Source organism: Fonsecaea multimorphosa, assembly GCF_000836435.1.
Source record: "Fonsecaea multimorphosa CBS 102226 unplaced genomic scaffold supercont1.6, whole genome shotgun sequence".
Classification (NCBI taxonomy): domain Eukaryota; kingdom Fungi; phylum Ascomycota; class Eurotiomycetes; order Chaetothyriales; family Herpotrichiellaceae; genus Fonsecaea; species Fonsecaea multimorphosa.
This window is the reverse complement of record NW_015971640.1, coordinates 109,978-124,759: the sequence shown is the minus strand read 5'-3', so window position 1 is coordinate 124,759 and position 14,782 is coordinate 109,978. Positions and strand designations below refer to the sequence as shown.

At 52.9% G+C, this 14,782-nt stretch overlaps 6 protein-coding genes across 6 annotated transcripts; 4 read left to right on the top strand and 2 right to left on the bottom strand.

The window, feature by feature from the left end:
* Positions 1-311: 311 nt before the first annotated feature.
* Positions 312-1,769, bottom strand: Z520_03782 (uncharacterized protein; the record flags this gene model as incomplete). Its single annotated transcript, XM_016774292.1, has 1 exon — positions 312-1,769. One exon carries the CDS (start codon positions 1,767-1,769, stop codon positions 312-314), a length of 1,458 nt encoding a protein of 485 aa, XP_016634219.1.
* A 967-nt stretch (positions 1,770-2,736) lies between these two features.
* On the top strand, positions 2,737-4,128 carry Z520_03781 (uncharacterized protein; the record flags this gene model as incomplete). Its single annotated transcript, XM_016774291.1, has 1 exon — positions 2,737-4,128. One exon carries the CDS (start codon positions 2,737-2,739, stop codon positions 4,126-4,128), a length of 1,392 nt encoding a protein of 463 aa, XP_016634218.1.
* Positions 4,129-5,076: 948 nt separating this feature from the next.
* Z520_03780 (uncharacterized protein) lies at positions 5,077-6,860 on the top strand (the record flags this gene model as incomplete). Its single annotated transcript, XM_016774290.1, has 5 exons — positions 5,077-5,155; positions 5,211-5,498; positions 5,564-6,336; positions 6,416-6,625; positions 6,744-6,860. 5 exons carry the CDS (start codon positions 5,077-5,079, stop codon positions 6,858-6,860), a joined length of 1,467 nt encoding a protein of 488 aa, XP_016634217.1.
* A 418-nt stretch (positions 6,861-7,278) lies between these two features.
* Z520_03779 (uncharacterized protein) lies at positions 7,279-8,889 on the bottom strand (the record flags this gene model as incomplete). Its single annotated transcript, XM_016774289.1, has 2 exons — positions 7,279-8,424; positions 8,491-8,889. 2 exons carry the CDS (start codon positions 8,887-8,889, stop codon positions 7,279-7,281), a joined length of 1,545 nt encoding a protein of 514 aa, XP_016634216.1.
* An 849-nt stretch (positions 8,890-9,738) lies between these two features.
* Positions 9,739-11,296, top strand: Z520_03778 (uncharacterized protein; the record flags this gene model as incomplete). The annotated part of the gene is made up of 3 exons (XM_016774288.1): positions 9,739-9,774; positions 9,825-11,025; positions 11,076-11,296. The coding sequence occupies 3 exons, from the start codon at positions 9,739-9,741 to the stop codon at positions 11,294-11,296; spliced, it is 1,458 nt and encodes a 485-aa protein (XP_016634215.1).
* A 1,308-nt stretch (positions 11,297-12,604) lies between these two features.
* On the top strand, positions 12,605-14,207 carry Z520_03777 (uncharacterized protein; the record flags this gene model as incomplete). Its single annotated transcript, XM_016774287.1, has 6 exons — positions 12,605-12,733; positions 12,788-12,975; positions 13,030-13,196; positions 13,249-13,564; positions 13,612-13,693; positions 13,746-14,207. 6 exons carry the CDS (start codon positions 12,605-12,607, stop codon positions 14,205-14,207), a joined length of 1,344 nt encoding a protein of 447 aa, XP_016634214.1.
* Between the last annotated feature and the right edge of the window lie 575 nt (positions 14,208-14,782).

Sequence of the window (14,782 nt, the reverse complement as noted above, 5' to 3'; positions counted from 1 at the left end):
CGGAGAGCACAGGGCTTCTCCACTTCACGGCCACGCCCTCGAGACCCGCACGTCCTGTTTACACATGATATCGAAGCCTAGTTGGGTAGCACTCCCTTTCCGACGGACGGTCCCGGAAGTCAAGCATGTGCCAGAGACGTTTGACGAGATTACGATGTAAGTGCCCGCCGCACCTGCTCAAACAGATTCGAAAGGTCCATCAAGGCCAAACAATGGTTTTCTCAATATTCATTCTCCAAAAGACGTGCTTTGACTACCAAAAGAACCTTTTAATTGGTGGTTCCATCCAAAACGCTCGTTTGTACCCTGCTCTAACGCCAATTTCGCCCCCAAAGTACATTTGACAGGCTTGGTTCAACGGGAGATAAGTAGAGTAAAGCGTTCGGTCTCTGTCCAGACATGTCCCTCTCGTATTGATGACGGAGAGGATTGAACTGAAGGTCAGAGCGGTTGGGTGATCGTATGGTGTCATCCTCCCCTTCGCAGGCCTCATCTTCCCATTCATCATCCTCAAACTCAACTGGATCAGCGCTAGTCCCGGGGTCGAAGCTGTGTGCATGCCTGTTGGCGGCGTTCTCAACTTGCCAGCCGTTTTCATCTGCTCCTGCTTGTTCCTCTGTCCCCGTAAGGTCTGGCCGGTATGGCACGTACTGTGTCTGCGGATTTTGATTCATCGCGTAGTGTAGGACCTCAGAGTAGTCTGGAGGGGCGTCTTTTCCTGCGTTGTAAAAATGGGAGGTATCTTCTGGATAAGGCTGCTGCAGTTGTGTTTGTTCTTCATCATAGCCTGGAAGCACGTCGTCTTCATTCAAACGTGCTTCTTCTTCCGAGTGCACATGATCGTCATGTGGGTGTACCTGATCCTCGTCGAAGTGTTCTTCACTCAGACGTACTTCCTCTTCCGAATGCATGGGATCGGCATATGGGCGTGTCTGGCCCTCTTCGAAGTATTCTTCGTGCAGCTCGTCAAAAGGGACTTCATCGACGACCTCCTGGATTTGGTCATCTGAGAAAGGTCCATAATCCGACTCTTCATGCCACTCACCTCCTGCTACGCCTGTGCCTTGCTGATAGTGATAGGTCTCTCCATCCTGATTCCAGTCGTCATATATTCCATCCGCTTGTTGATCGTAATATTGTCCCTCGTATTGTTGGTCTTCGGGATATTGAGGTCCCTCATAATTGTTCCTGTTGGAGTCATCGTAATGCTCGCCTGTATATGTCATATCGCGGATTCCAGCTGCCCCGATTGCATATGATTCATTGCCATGAGCCGACGGATCCAGCTCAGTGTAGTCGTCGTACGGTCCTTCATCATATGTGTCAACACCGTTGTCGGGCTCGTGGTATGCACCAGACATATAAGGGCCCTCATAATAGCTCTCGCCTGCTCCTGAGGCATCATACTCAGGGGGGTCATATTCATCATATTCATTCCCGTATTGGTATTGCTCATCCCCGTATTCGAGGTCTTTCTCCTCCCCAGTGTAGGTTCCTTCTTGATCCACAGGTTCTGTACTTGTCCCAGTGTATGGATCGTTGTATGCATCTTCTCCATAGTAGTTGAAGCTGTTTTCGTCGTGTTCGGAATATGGCTCTTGTGCTCCTTGCGCTCCCTGGTCGTTTGGTTGTGCGACTTGATTTCCTTCTTTCTTGTTGAGAATGTATTCTGTCAAGTGCTTCACGACCCGAGATCTGTCGCCGCTGGCAACTGCATCTAGAAGGAGCGCGTATTCCTGAATCTCGTCACGCCAATCTTCGTCTGGCATTGCTCATTTTGTTAAACTTGAATGATACACATATCCTCCTGTCATGGATATTAGCACGTTAGAGCCTTGCGCAGTGACAAGGTATATTCTTACGCCGGGGGTCTGTTCGTAGAATAGAGAGTTGTTCACCTAAGGCACACATGTAACGCACACATGTATGCGAATAAAATTAGATACGCAGGCAACTGGGCATAATAAGCGTAAGACATAGGTTTACAACAGTCCATCATCGCCTCAAAGGGTCAATCCAAGAATACGTAGACAATAGGTTAGGATTACTCTCAGCCTCGTTTGTTGAGGAACTCGAAGACTGCGGCCAAATTCATAGGGACGTCCAGCTGGTAAATCAGCGAGCGCAGCATCAACAAGGCGAAAATAGAACCTCAAATCCACACTCCTCACACCCTCCTCCCTCAAAATAGCTAGTGGCACAGCCTGAATACAACCTGCCATCTGCTAGCGAGTTAGAATCAGCCCTTTGGATCCACAATAATATGTTATTACAGAGGGGCACGCTAAAGTGCGGGTCACATTCTGACAGAGACTAAACGGTATTCCTTCGGGGCGGAAAAAGGCTCTCCTTTTCTTAATGCAGGAATCCACTCAGAGTCGGGGAAATCAGATCTAAGGCAAGCTAGTAATCAATGTAGCTTGTATCGTTAGGGAGTAATCGCTATTGGCACCTCTGGGGCTAAAATTGGTTATCGCTGTTGGATCCATCCAGCCAAAGGCGAACGTGGCTGATAATTCTGGAGACGGCCCCGAATTTATGCCCTTAGATAATGCCCGATTTTTAGAAAATATCTTGGCTATAAGGTTTGGGAGATGTCGTGTTTTTCTGTACTCTCTCGTTTCCCCATCACGACCACGCTTCTTGGGCTCAATCCACCATTGATTCAAACCAATCAAACCCCTATAGAAATTCGAATTAGTCTCTCATTTCTCAGCCCAATTAGATCAGATAAAAATGACTTCTTTGGGTGAGGCACCGGGTGGTGTTCTCGACGATGGCACGAGCAACAACAATATGGCCGACGCCAGCTCCACCGCTGACGCCACGTCGTCAAACCAAGGCCCAAGCAACGACAACACAGCCAACGCCAGCTCCGCCGCTCTCGCCAATTCGTCAAACCAAGGACTAGGTAACAGCAACATGGCCGACGCGAGCTCCACCGCTAACGCCAGTTCGTCAAACCAAGGGCTAGGTAACAACATGGCCGGCGCCAGCTCCACCGCTGACGCCAGTTCGTCAAACCAAAATACCACCACAAACGACATAACGGTGAACCCGATCCAAAGCGTACCTTCCGCAAACGTCAACCCTGACATCAACGACACTTTTAACCCGACGATCACGCTCGACCTAGAGGGTTCAGGAGGTCACGGTGGCCATGGACATATGGGAGGCCATGGCGGGCATCGGCAGCAGCAGTATGGCCAGCAGCAGTATGGCCAGCAGCAGTATGGGGAGCCGCAGAATAACCCGGAGCAATATCCCCAGCCGCAGGATGACCCGGAGCAATATCCCCAGCAGCAGGATGACCCGGAGCAGTATGGGGAGGGGCAGTATGGAGAGCAGGAGGATGATCCGGAGCAGTATGGCCAGCAGCAGTACGGTCAGCAGACCAATCCTCAAGAGAGCAATCCTCAGCAGACCAACCCTCAGCAGCCAAACCCTCAGCAGCCAAACCCTCAGCAGCCAAACCCCCAGCAACCCCACCTTCAGCAGCCCCATCTTCAGCAGCCCAATCCCCAGCAGCCCAACCCTCAGCAGCCCAACCCTCAGCAGTCCAACCCTCAGCAGCCCAACCCTCAGCAACCGTATGGCCAGCAGCAGTCAGGCCAACAACAATATGGCCAGCAAGACCCGGAAAATGAGGACTATCCACAGGGCGATGGAGATCAGATGTACGGCGGAGACGAGGATGACGGAGGATACAACAATCCACAAGGAAGCCAGGGAAATGCAGCCTCAGCCTATGGCCAGAACCCCGGAAGCTACTATGGCGGTGGGGGAGGAATGATGGCAAACCAGGAACAGGGAATGCAAGATTGCAATGACGATGGAACGATGGGAGAAACAGGAGAAGACGATGGTACCCTGGGAGCAACAGAAGAAGATGATGGCACCATGGGAGCAACAGAAGCAAACGAGGAAGATTACGGTGAATATGATCAAGACATGGATCAAGGTATGAATCAAGGCATGAATAACGGGATGAATCCTGGCATGTATTATGGGATGGGGAACGGCATGGAACACGGGATGAGTCAAGATATGAATTATCCAGAAGACGAAGAAGGGGAGGGGGCGGACGAATACGACCAGCCATATGGGCAGCAGCAGGAGGTATACTAGAGCTGAGTTTGTCTTGATGGGATACGTGCACTCGTCGGGATATCGTTGGTTCATGGGTCAGCGTTTTATACCTTGTATTATGGTTAGATATTTGGACTATGCGAGGGTCGTCGGTAACTGTTAGATCTGAAACTCGTGGGATATTTTGACCCTTGCACATCATCATGTCCGTGTAGCAAGTGCTCAGCGCGACGCATCAAATGCTCTGCAGGATCTTCAACGGTAGAGCATAAGGAGGAATAGCGCTTTTGCCAAAAGATGCAAAGCGTTGTAGTCAAGTTATCATTACTACAGAACCCTAGGTCCGACAATCTCATTGGCTGTCGGGCGACCTCTTGCCCCTTACTCATGAAATGCTCAGTCACTTTGTCCTTGTAACCTTGACCGTCAAAGCAACTCAATTTCGAGACCAACGCACCCAGAAGGTAGTTCGGAGGCCATGAGCTCTAGCCAGACACTAAAGAAAGAGTGTTGTGGGTTTACCAAGGACATCACCCTACAAAAAGGCGAAATGGAGAGATGGGTGAAGTTTGACCGCGATACAGACTGCGCCGCCCAAAGAGGGTCGCATGCTTGAGCTACGGGGTTGCCAACAACTTGGCGGCCTGTGTCAAATGCCGATCCAGAAGACATTGGTCTAATTAGACCGGAACCGAGTCAGGCGGGGGCGTTTTATGGCTCGACAATGGCTGGCCGCTCATGCTGATTGCCAAAGGCAGCGAATCTCCATGCTGGGGAATCTCGTGGCCTCGGGACCGTCAATGAGGGTCTCGAACTCTCTCCCCGCAAAATCTCCAGACTCCTTAACATGACCAGCAGGCCTCGACCGTACATTGGTATTTAAAGCCATGGCCCCCTTTGAGGACCCAGTTGTCGACCTCCTCCAAAGTCATCCAGACTTTGCGGAGTCCTACCCCACAAAGGAACATCTGATACTCGCAAGCCAACATGTTTGGACTCAATAGGTTTCAGCTGTTTTGTCTGGCGTACATCACGTTTGGTTCTGCTTTCTATGGATACGACTCCGGTACGTCCGCAGGCTCCATCGTCCGTGGAGACCAGTTCTACTGACGGCTACATAGGAATCACCACGTCAGTGCTCGGCTACTCGAGCTTCCTGACTTACTTCAACCTGAATGCGAACACTATTGGAGCCTTCAACTCGGCGTACTATGCTGCGTGTGCGGTTGGCAACATTGCCAACTGGTACCTGCCTGACAAATTCGGACGAATACGGACTCTACAGTTTGCGTGTCTCCTGAACATCCCCGCCATTGTCTTGCAAACTGCTGCCGTCAATTTTGGAATGTTTGTGGCCGGCAGGGTCATTGGCGGCCTCGCTTGCGGCATTGTGTTTGCATTGTGCCCAGGTTTGTGCAGCAGCAGCCCCCTTGTTCATGAGACGACGACCTGTTTTTTAACCTCTGTTCCACAGTCTACGCCAGCGAGATTGCACCGCCGCATATCCGAGGCAGGATTGGTATGATCTATGCCATGAACGTCTCTATCGGCTACGCCGTCACAGAGTGGATAGGTCTTGGATTCTATTTCATCAAAGGCAACACCTCGTGGAGAGTCCTGTTCGGTCTCCAGGCAGTCCCGACTCTGGTGATGGGTATATTCTCCTTCTGGATGCCACGCTCGCCTCGATGGCTGGTCATGAAAGGACATTACGACGAGGCCAAGTCTGTCTTGAAGCTCATCCACGGTGGCTTGCACCATGACGACACCTTCTACGAACGCGAGTTCCACCAGATCAAGGCCCAGATCCAACTTGATCAGGACGAGCAACTCGGTCTCAAGGACATCTTCCTCAAGCCATCCTATCGCAAGCGGGTGCTTCTTGTCATGAACTTCTTCCTCTTCCAACAACTCACGGGCATCATCCCCCTCCAGAATTATCAAGTTTTCATCTACCAGATCTGCGGTTTCGACGCGGTCATGTCCCTTGTGCTGGTGGGCATCTGGGGCACCGTCGTCATCATTGCAGTCGCCTGCATGTCGCCTTGGTTCGACCGCATTGGCCGCCGGTCATCGGTCTTCCTGGCCTACAGCTTCATCATCCCAGGAGCCCTGCTGATTGTCATCATGTGGGCTCGATTCGAAGCCGGCGGCAGTAAGGACCTGGGTGTGGCCAAGGGCATCATCTTCGGCATGTTCTTCCTCGTTTGGGGTTATGGCGGTATTCTCAACACTTTTGCTCCGTGTGTGAGTAGCCCGCACTCTCCTTCCCTGCTCCCAGAGAGTCTTCCATCCCACTTTGATTTTGTCTAACAGGATCAACCAGTACTCCTCGGAGATCATGCCGACCTGCATCCGGGCAGCGGGTGTCGCATGCGGCTACGCCACGTTCAACTGCATCGTCATCCTCCTCGTGCAAGTCACGCCCTTGGCCCTCGAGCACATCTCGTGGAAATACTTCCTCATCTTCGTCATCTGCGACTTCATCTTCATCGTCAACTTCTACTTCTTCTACCCGGAGACAAAGAACAAGACAGTAAGTTATGTCCCACCCCAACGTCAGTATACCCAGCCCCCTCGCTCGAGGGGAAAGAGGAGGGGAAATTCTGGTGATTGATCTTCTTACTAATGCATGTTCAACCCGTTCCCAACAGCTCGAGGAGATCGAAGCCATCTTTGGCGACCGCATCGCCGAGACATTCGAGGAGGCTGGCCAACGCTTCCAGGAAGAGAAAGAGAAGACACACGTCGTGGAGCACAAGGAAGTCTGAACGCTGGGGAGGAAAAGAGAGACAAGGGGGAGGGGCAAGTGGAAAACCTGTGCGTCCCCCCGGTAAGACATTTTCCGATCACCACGAGGGACCATGCTTGGCAATGAGGACATTTCTTCATGATGTTGATGTAGTTCTTTCTTGTATCATCGATATGAGGAAGTGGTGACGGAAAGGGGGAAGGCAAGAGAGGGGGGGATCTGATGTGACGGTTCTTAATGTCCTTCTTCAATGCCAGTGGCCACGGGTTCCTCCAAATCCTTCTGGGAAAAGCTTACGTCCCATGTTGATTGTGGGCCACTGGTCTAGTGATTTCATTGTTCTAGCACAGCCTGTTTGAGTAGCTTCTATCATCCATCCCATTTTGTGACTTCTATAGACTGTTGGGGCCGAGGGTATTCTCGGCGGCCAAGGTTACCTATGAACTCCCGCACAGACCGGGGACTTTGCTCGCGCCGACTCCAACCAAACCATCTATGTACGACAGGAACGTCTGGACCGGGATGAGGTCCATCAGACCGAGAGTCGGGTTCGAGCTCCGCAGCACCTGGCCGCCCCACAGCACGCGCAGATAGTAACACCCTTGCTTGGAGTAGAGTTCGAAGACGACCTCAGAGCCCATGCCGGGCCAGACCATGACGTCGACTTGCAGAATGCTGAGCAGCCGGGACAAGGAGCCGTCGTGCGCGACGTTGTGCGTGTAGATGACGGGAGAGGTGCCATTGATCGCGTCGCGGAGATTCTGTGCGAGCTCGGCCATGTAGATGCCGTAGCTCCCAACGGACGCTGGGAGCGACGAGGGACTGTCGCGGTAGATGAACGAGTACTCGTACTGGCCTCGCCGGAAAACGGCGTCGGCGTCCGCCTCGGTAATGCAGTTGGACGAGTTCCCGATCTGGCACGGCAGGGGCTTCTGGTGACACAAGCGAGCGGACAGGTTGTCAAAGTAATGGTCGAACCAGTTGTGCCAATCAGGATCGGTGGCGTTGACGCCGCTCACCGAGTCGAGCTTTGCATACAGGGAGACCGAGTCGTTGAGGTGCAGCGTCCAATTGGCAGCGTCACTGCCAACGCCGTAGGAAGCATAGAGATCACTGGCTGCGGAGCATGTATATGCTGGTTCCAGACTATCGACACTGTCGGGCTGGATGAGCACAGCGAAGGGGGTGTTTCGACGGCCCGAATACTCGCCCTCGACTATTTGACCGGCGACTTGCGAGGTGATGACGTTGTTCGTGACGCGGTACTTGACCAGGGACGAGTTGTAGCGAGAAGGCAGAAAGCCGAGCAAGTCATGATACACGCCGAAGAGATCGCGACCATGCTGGCGAGAGTCGTTCAGACCCGCACCAGAGATTTGCGGAAATTGGCAAGTTCCATTGAACCCCTGTGGGGCCAAAGGGTTGGATGGAGAGGTGTACACTTGCCAATTGACCTGGGCGGAGGATCCGTCTGGTTCTGGCGCGCCATAGAAGAACAAAGCCTCGTCGCCACAGTCCCAGGCGTAGGATTCGCGAGGAAATGTGTTGGAAGCATACGGGGTGCGCTTGTGGTGACGATGAATCTGCAAACTCTGTCAGCCCCTCATTGCTTACTTGGTGAGGTCGCCCAAGCCTCGAGATGGACCTACAAGCTCGACATATTCCAAAGTGTAGCCCTGGGCAACGCGAGGGTACTCTTGACGGCGCGTATGCGGCATGTTGCACCAGTTGTACGTGTCGTAGGCGGTCGAAGCTGGGGTGGTGGAGGAGTTGAAGATAAATCCATCAACACCGGTGCCATTGACGACGAAGGCCAGGTTGTTGATATTGGTGGCATTGGGAGGATGCCATGTCAAATCCACCGAGGTCGTAGAGGAGCAGTTGGCTTGGGCCGCAACCCGACGGGCGACTGTGCCAACAAGCAGCACGTCGCGGAGTCGCACAAACATGACGTTCTGGTAGAGCTGGTTCGTGAGGGTGTTGAAGGAGGTCAAGAGATCAGTGAGCAGGCCTGTAAGGAAAGAAACAGATTGCTGTGAGGATTGCATGATGCAGCAGACATTTTCATGGCCCTGCTGGATCGGTTCCTGGAGCTCCACGGGTGGCCGATTCTCCTGCAATGCGCTCTGCTGTTGGTGGAAGCTCTCCTGGCCATCTGCTTACTGCAGCATCATTGGCAAACTTGGGCGCGCCGTCGCGAGTATAAGGTGTCGGTAGAGGACGAGGTTGCAATCGCCTTGCCGTGAAGATGTTGCCAAGAGACAAAGTCCGACCATGGCGGGTTGATTGGCTGAGGGGGTGAGGCCGGGGAACGTGCACCAGAGGCGAGCAATGAGAGGCCTTGAAGTTGGGGGGCTTTGTGAGCCTCGTTGGCGTTCGACACGCATACCTGGGTAGGGAAGGGGGCTGCCTATCCCAGGTAATACCCTAGGTACCTGGGTACCCTCGCACCCTCGCTACCTCTACCTAGGTAGGTAGGTACCTAAGTACGCAGGGATCCGACAGCCTCACTAGCCCTAAACCCGGATGGACAAAAGCAGCGACCTCCAAGCGCAGAGCTCGACAAGCTTGACAAGCTCCCACTACAACCCAATATATTGTTGGAGATGGAGATGGTAATGGTAATGGTGACGGCAGAGCCAAACACCAAGCAATCCATATCCTCGGAAGGCCGCACAATGCTGGGGATTCTGGCGACTCTGGCTGGCCCGGTTCGGTGCCAGGTGCGGGGTAACCATCTCACGGCTTCATGATCTATATTACCTCCATATCACAAGCACAGACAGCAATACCAGCCTCATCCTGTCGCCGACGTTTCCTAATTCTCTCATCATATCACTAGGTAAGCTTGCCGTCTTCATCGTCCAGCACAACTACCACCACCACCCAAAAACAACATGTCGTACCAAACCAATCTCTTCATCAATGGCGAGGTAAGTCCTCCTCACCCTCTTCCACGTCTGACTCCAGCTCACCAACCCAGTACGTCCCCTCCTCGTCGGGAGAGACGCTGTCCATCTACAACCCCAACGATGACACCCTAGTCACCGACAAAGTCCAGGTGGCTTCCGAGGCCGACGTCGACAGGGCTGTCGCTGCCGCCAAAGCCGCGTTCCCCGGCTGGTCCTCGACTCCCGGCGCCAAGCGCGCCTCCATCATGCTCAAGTTTGCTGATCTCTTGGACGCCAACGCCGAACGCCTCGGGAAACTCGAGACGATATGCATGGGCCAGCCCATCACTCTTGCCAAAGGCTTTGTTCACGGTCCAGCCGCAATCTGGCGCTATTATGCTGGCTATGCCGGCAAGATCGCCGGTGAAAGCTATCCTCCGGAGGGCGACGGCTCTTATAAGATTGTCGCCTATGAGCCCCTTGGCGTCTGTGCAGGTATTGCTGCTTGGAACGGCACTCACGCCCTGGCAGCCTGGAAAATGGCCGCCGCTCTCGCTGCTGGAAACACGTTTGTCTTCAAGCCCTCGGAGAAATCACCCCTCGGCGCAGCACTCTATGGAGAATTGATCAAGGAAGCTGGATTTCCTCCCGGCGTGATCAACATCGTCATAGGTGCTGCGCCGGTGGGTGCAATGCTGGCATCTCACATGAGCATTGCCAAGATTGCCTTCACTGGCTCCGCCGCCGGAGGACGAGCAGTCCAAATCGCGGCCGCAAAATCCAACATGAAACATGTCTCCTTGGAGTTGGGAGGTAAATCTCCCGCCTTGATCTTCGACGATGCCGATTTGGATAATGCTCTCCTGCACAACTCAGGGGGTTTCCTGCGGAACTCCGGACAAGTTTGTTTTGCCTCGTCCAGAGTCCTCGTGCAAGAGGGCATTGCCCCAAAGTTCATCGAAGGGATTAAGAAGGCTTTTGAAAATGAGGCAAAGAAAATGGGCGATCCTTCTTTGGCCGAGACCGCATATGGGCCACTGGCTGACAAGAAACAATTCGATCGCGTCATGGGATTCCTGAACGACGGTAAGGCCGAGGGCATCGAAGTTTTGACCGGAGGAGGGCGGTTGGGCGACAAGGGCACGTTCGTGCAGCCTACTGTCCTTCTCAATCCTGATGCACGGAGCCGTGTCTTCACCGACGAGATATTTGGCCCTGTGATTGCTGTCAAGACATTTAAGACTGAGGAGGATGCCATCGCCATGGCCAACGATACCACTTATGGTCTTGGATGTAGGTCGAAGGCTTTCCCCGAAATGATGAAGAAGTGCTAACAGCTACAGCCTCTGTTTTCACAGCCGATATTGCGCGAGCATTGCGCGTGGCCTCCAAGCTTGAGGCTGGAAATGTGGGAGTGAACCAGGCATACAAGACAACTCCACAGACGCCGTTCGGCGGATACAAGCAATCAGGGCAAGGAAGGGAGAGCGGGCATGAAGGCCTCAAAGGATATTTGCAAGCAAAGACGATCGTCATTAATATGGAGGTGCAAAAGAAAGCATGAAAAAACTCGGCGAGGGTAGCAGAACACTCTCACCTTGTGCGGACTCTTCGACCACCAAACGATACTTGTCATCAGGAACCCTAGGTCGGTAGGAATCAAAAAAATTACACATTTGTTGCGGGTTTGTCAGATGAGGTAGGCACCTAGGCGACGTAGTAGCCATGGTGGAAAATATACACGTCTTTGCCCTGTAATGCATACGCTTGAGCAGATCGATGCCGGAAAAGGTCAGATATCTCGCTCAAAGCTGCGTTCAGCCTCGCCCCCGTCAAAACGGTGTTTCTGCTGGTAGGATCTGTGAGAAACTCAACATTTCTGTACCCCAATATTGCTTGATAGTGGCCGTTATACCGGCGTCCGGACTGTCAGCAGCCTTGTCGGACGTCGAACAGATATGGCGAGGGCTGTCACGTGGATCGGTAAAAGCAAGGCAACGCGAAAGACCGTGCCCATACAATGACCGCATAGTCGATTCGGAAACGCTTTCGAGCAGGCATATTCCTACCCTGTATCTACCTCTTTAGGAAGTTGTGTTGGGCGACGCAAGGCACCAAGGCAATACCGGAAAGAGCCCACTTGTTCGATGTCTAGGAGTCGACACGTCGGATACTCTCCCTTCTTTGTTTGAATCGCCCTGGCTGCCAGGTCTCGCCCGTACCGAAAAGCCGCGAGCTGGCTACTCGGTAGGGCAATCCCTTTCGAAGAATCTAGGATGACTCAGATCATCTCCGGCAAGAGGGAAGTCCGCTCCGAGGGACGGCATCTTACATTGTACAAGCTTGAGCCCACGGTGATACAGTCGAGATCCTAGCTTGATCAAATAGTGTTGACTGTGACCGATGGACAAAAGCCAAAAACCACTCTCCTTTTGGAATACGATGTAGGGTAGAGACGCTTTGACTTGCTGTTTGGGTAGGTCCCATGATCATATCAGCGGAACCTTATGCATCATGGCCTTTGGGATAACCCAAAGAAGTCTGCGTTCATCATTTGCCGCAGTTATGGCGCACCAATATCGATCGCCGCTCGGCAGAAGTCCCGCCCGAGCTCACCGCAAGGTCAATATCTGCCGTAAATCAGCGGAAGCTGCTGCCAGCACGGCGTAACCCACAAACACCTAAAAGCCGTGCCCAGGCTCTGGCAAGAAAATAATTCCTCCAGAGAGTCTCCGCGAATGCATGCCAGTACTTTGATTGATGCATGGAATAGTGAAAAGGAATTCAATTGCGCCATCACTCAAGTGTTGATATAAAAGCTGGCCATGACGCATCTTCGTGGTGGTATATGAAGACTTGGTCCCATAGAAAGATGGGAAATACTTCTCCACTCAAGGTCATCATAGTAGGGGCTGGGCTGGGGGGCCTTTCATGCAGCATCGCCTGTCGACATCAAGGACTTAATGTCTTGGTGTTGGAAAAGGCACCAGCAATCACTGCCGTGGGTGAATCCTAAAGGTCGAACCGCTTAAGATGATGTTGACTGAATTGAAAGGTTGGCGCTGGCATCCAAATTCCGCCAAACGCAGGAAAGATCTTGCGAAGCTACGGCCTCTTGCCGTTATTCGAGAAGCTTGCTGTTCAGCTAGAGTGGCATGATATGAGGAGATATCGGAATGGGCAGCTCTTGGCTTCAAGGCCTGTAGATGAACAATTCATCAAGAAAATGGGCGCACCATGGATGTGCGTTCTAACCTGCGCCAGAAAGCCAACTTGCTGGCTGCTGACTGTAGACAGGGTCATCCACCGACAAGATTACCATGCCATATTGCTCGAGGAGGCAAAGAGGCTTGGAGCGGAGGTGAAGCTAAATACCAACGTGACAGGGCTCGAATTTGACCGTACCGAAGTAACATTGTTGGATGGAGAGGTGATCAAGGGAGATGTCATCATCGGAGCTGATGGTGAATGATGCCCAGCCATGTTTCTGCTTGAGGCTCGTTTTGACGCTTCTAGGGCTCTGGTCATCCACGCGCGACGCCATTCTGGGGCACCCTTCGCCACCAGTCGAAACCGGAGATCTCGCATATCGGGCGACTTTCTCGCGTCAACAACTGTTGGAGCTGAATGATCCGCGGGTCGAAGACCTATGCTCTAAGAAAACGGTGACGCTTTGGATGGGGCCTGATAAACATTGTGTGTTTTATCCGGTGCGTGGCGGCGCCGAGTTCAACCTCGTGCTACTTCGGCCAGACAATCTTCCCACTGGTGTCAGGACCGTCAAAGGAGACCTCGACGAGATGAGGATGACGTTCGAAGGTTGGGACGAAATGTAGGCGGCGGAAGACGACTGGCAGATCCACATGCTGACCTCGGTAGCCTGGTGAAATTGATCTCGTGCATTTCCTCGGTGTTGAAATGGAAGCTTTGTCATCACCAAGAGCTGGAGAAATGGACACAGGTGAGTCCCATCAGACAGCTGGGAAGCAGTCGACTGATAGCATCCGCTGCAGGGTCACGTTGCGTTGCTAGGGGATGCATGTCATCCGACCTTGCCATACCAGGCACAAGGGGCAGCAATGGCCGTGGAGGATGGTGCTGTGCTTGGATTTCTGCTGGGCCAAGTTGCCCACAAGCCAGCCAGCACCGACACAGCTTCAGGGTCGGAGGATCACATCTCAGCAGTCCTCAAGCTGTATGAGACGCTCCGAAAGTCGCGGACCACGGTCAATGTGCTAGGCGCCGTCACCAATCGGAAATATTTCCATCTTCACGACGGTCCGGAGCAGGAGGAGAGGGACGCGGCGTTGGCGAAGCTGGACTGGTACCGCAGTCAAACCAAGTGGAAATGGATAGATAGTGGGTATCAGGAAGATCTGTTGAGCTTTGATGCGCTCAAGGACGCAAAGGAAGCATTTGGGAAGTGGTGGGCAGAGCAGGATACCGCAAGGACAGCAGGAAGGATGAAGGTTTGAGGAGCCGGAGGATCGCTGCTGGTGGTGGCGGTAGAAGCTGTCAGTCGTCGAGTGTCGTCTTGTGCAGGGGGATGTCAGAGAAGTGGCATCTTCTTCTCAGTGTCTGAGAAGTGATGGAAAGAAGTCAGCTTCGGACATTGTTGCGGCGCCCTTGAAGATGAGAACCTTGGAACTCATCAACAAATACCGAGTACAACAGTCCTCGATGGAATAAAGTGCGTCCGGAATATGATCCGGCGTGGGGCTCCGACGAACTGAAGAAGAAATAAAAGTTCACGCACTGGCAGCACAAGCCACGACAAGCTTCGATCTCCATCGCTATGCGTGTCTCCACCTCGATCAATCAGATTCTAGTGCCTCACGACATCTACCGTTCCATCTCAACGTCATCTTCCCCCTGCTTTGCGTAGTGGTGACGATCATGCTGGATCTCCCGGAAAACACACCGTCTAATACAATATGACATGGACCGCTGTCCGATCACCACGACTGCAAGGCTGTTGTGTTGTTTCTACGTATAAATCAACAGTGATTTTGGGAGCTTTCCGCAGACTAATTTCGAGATAAAATACAGC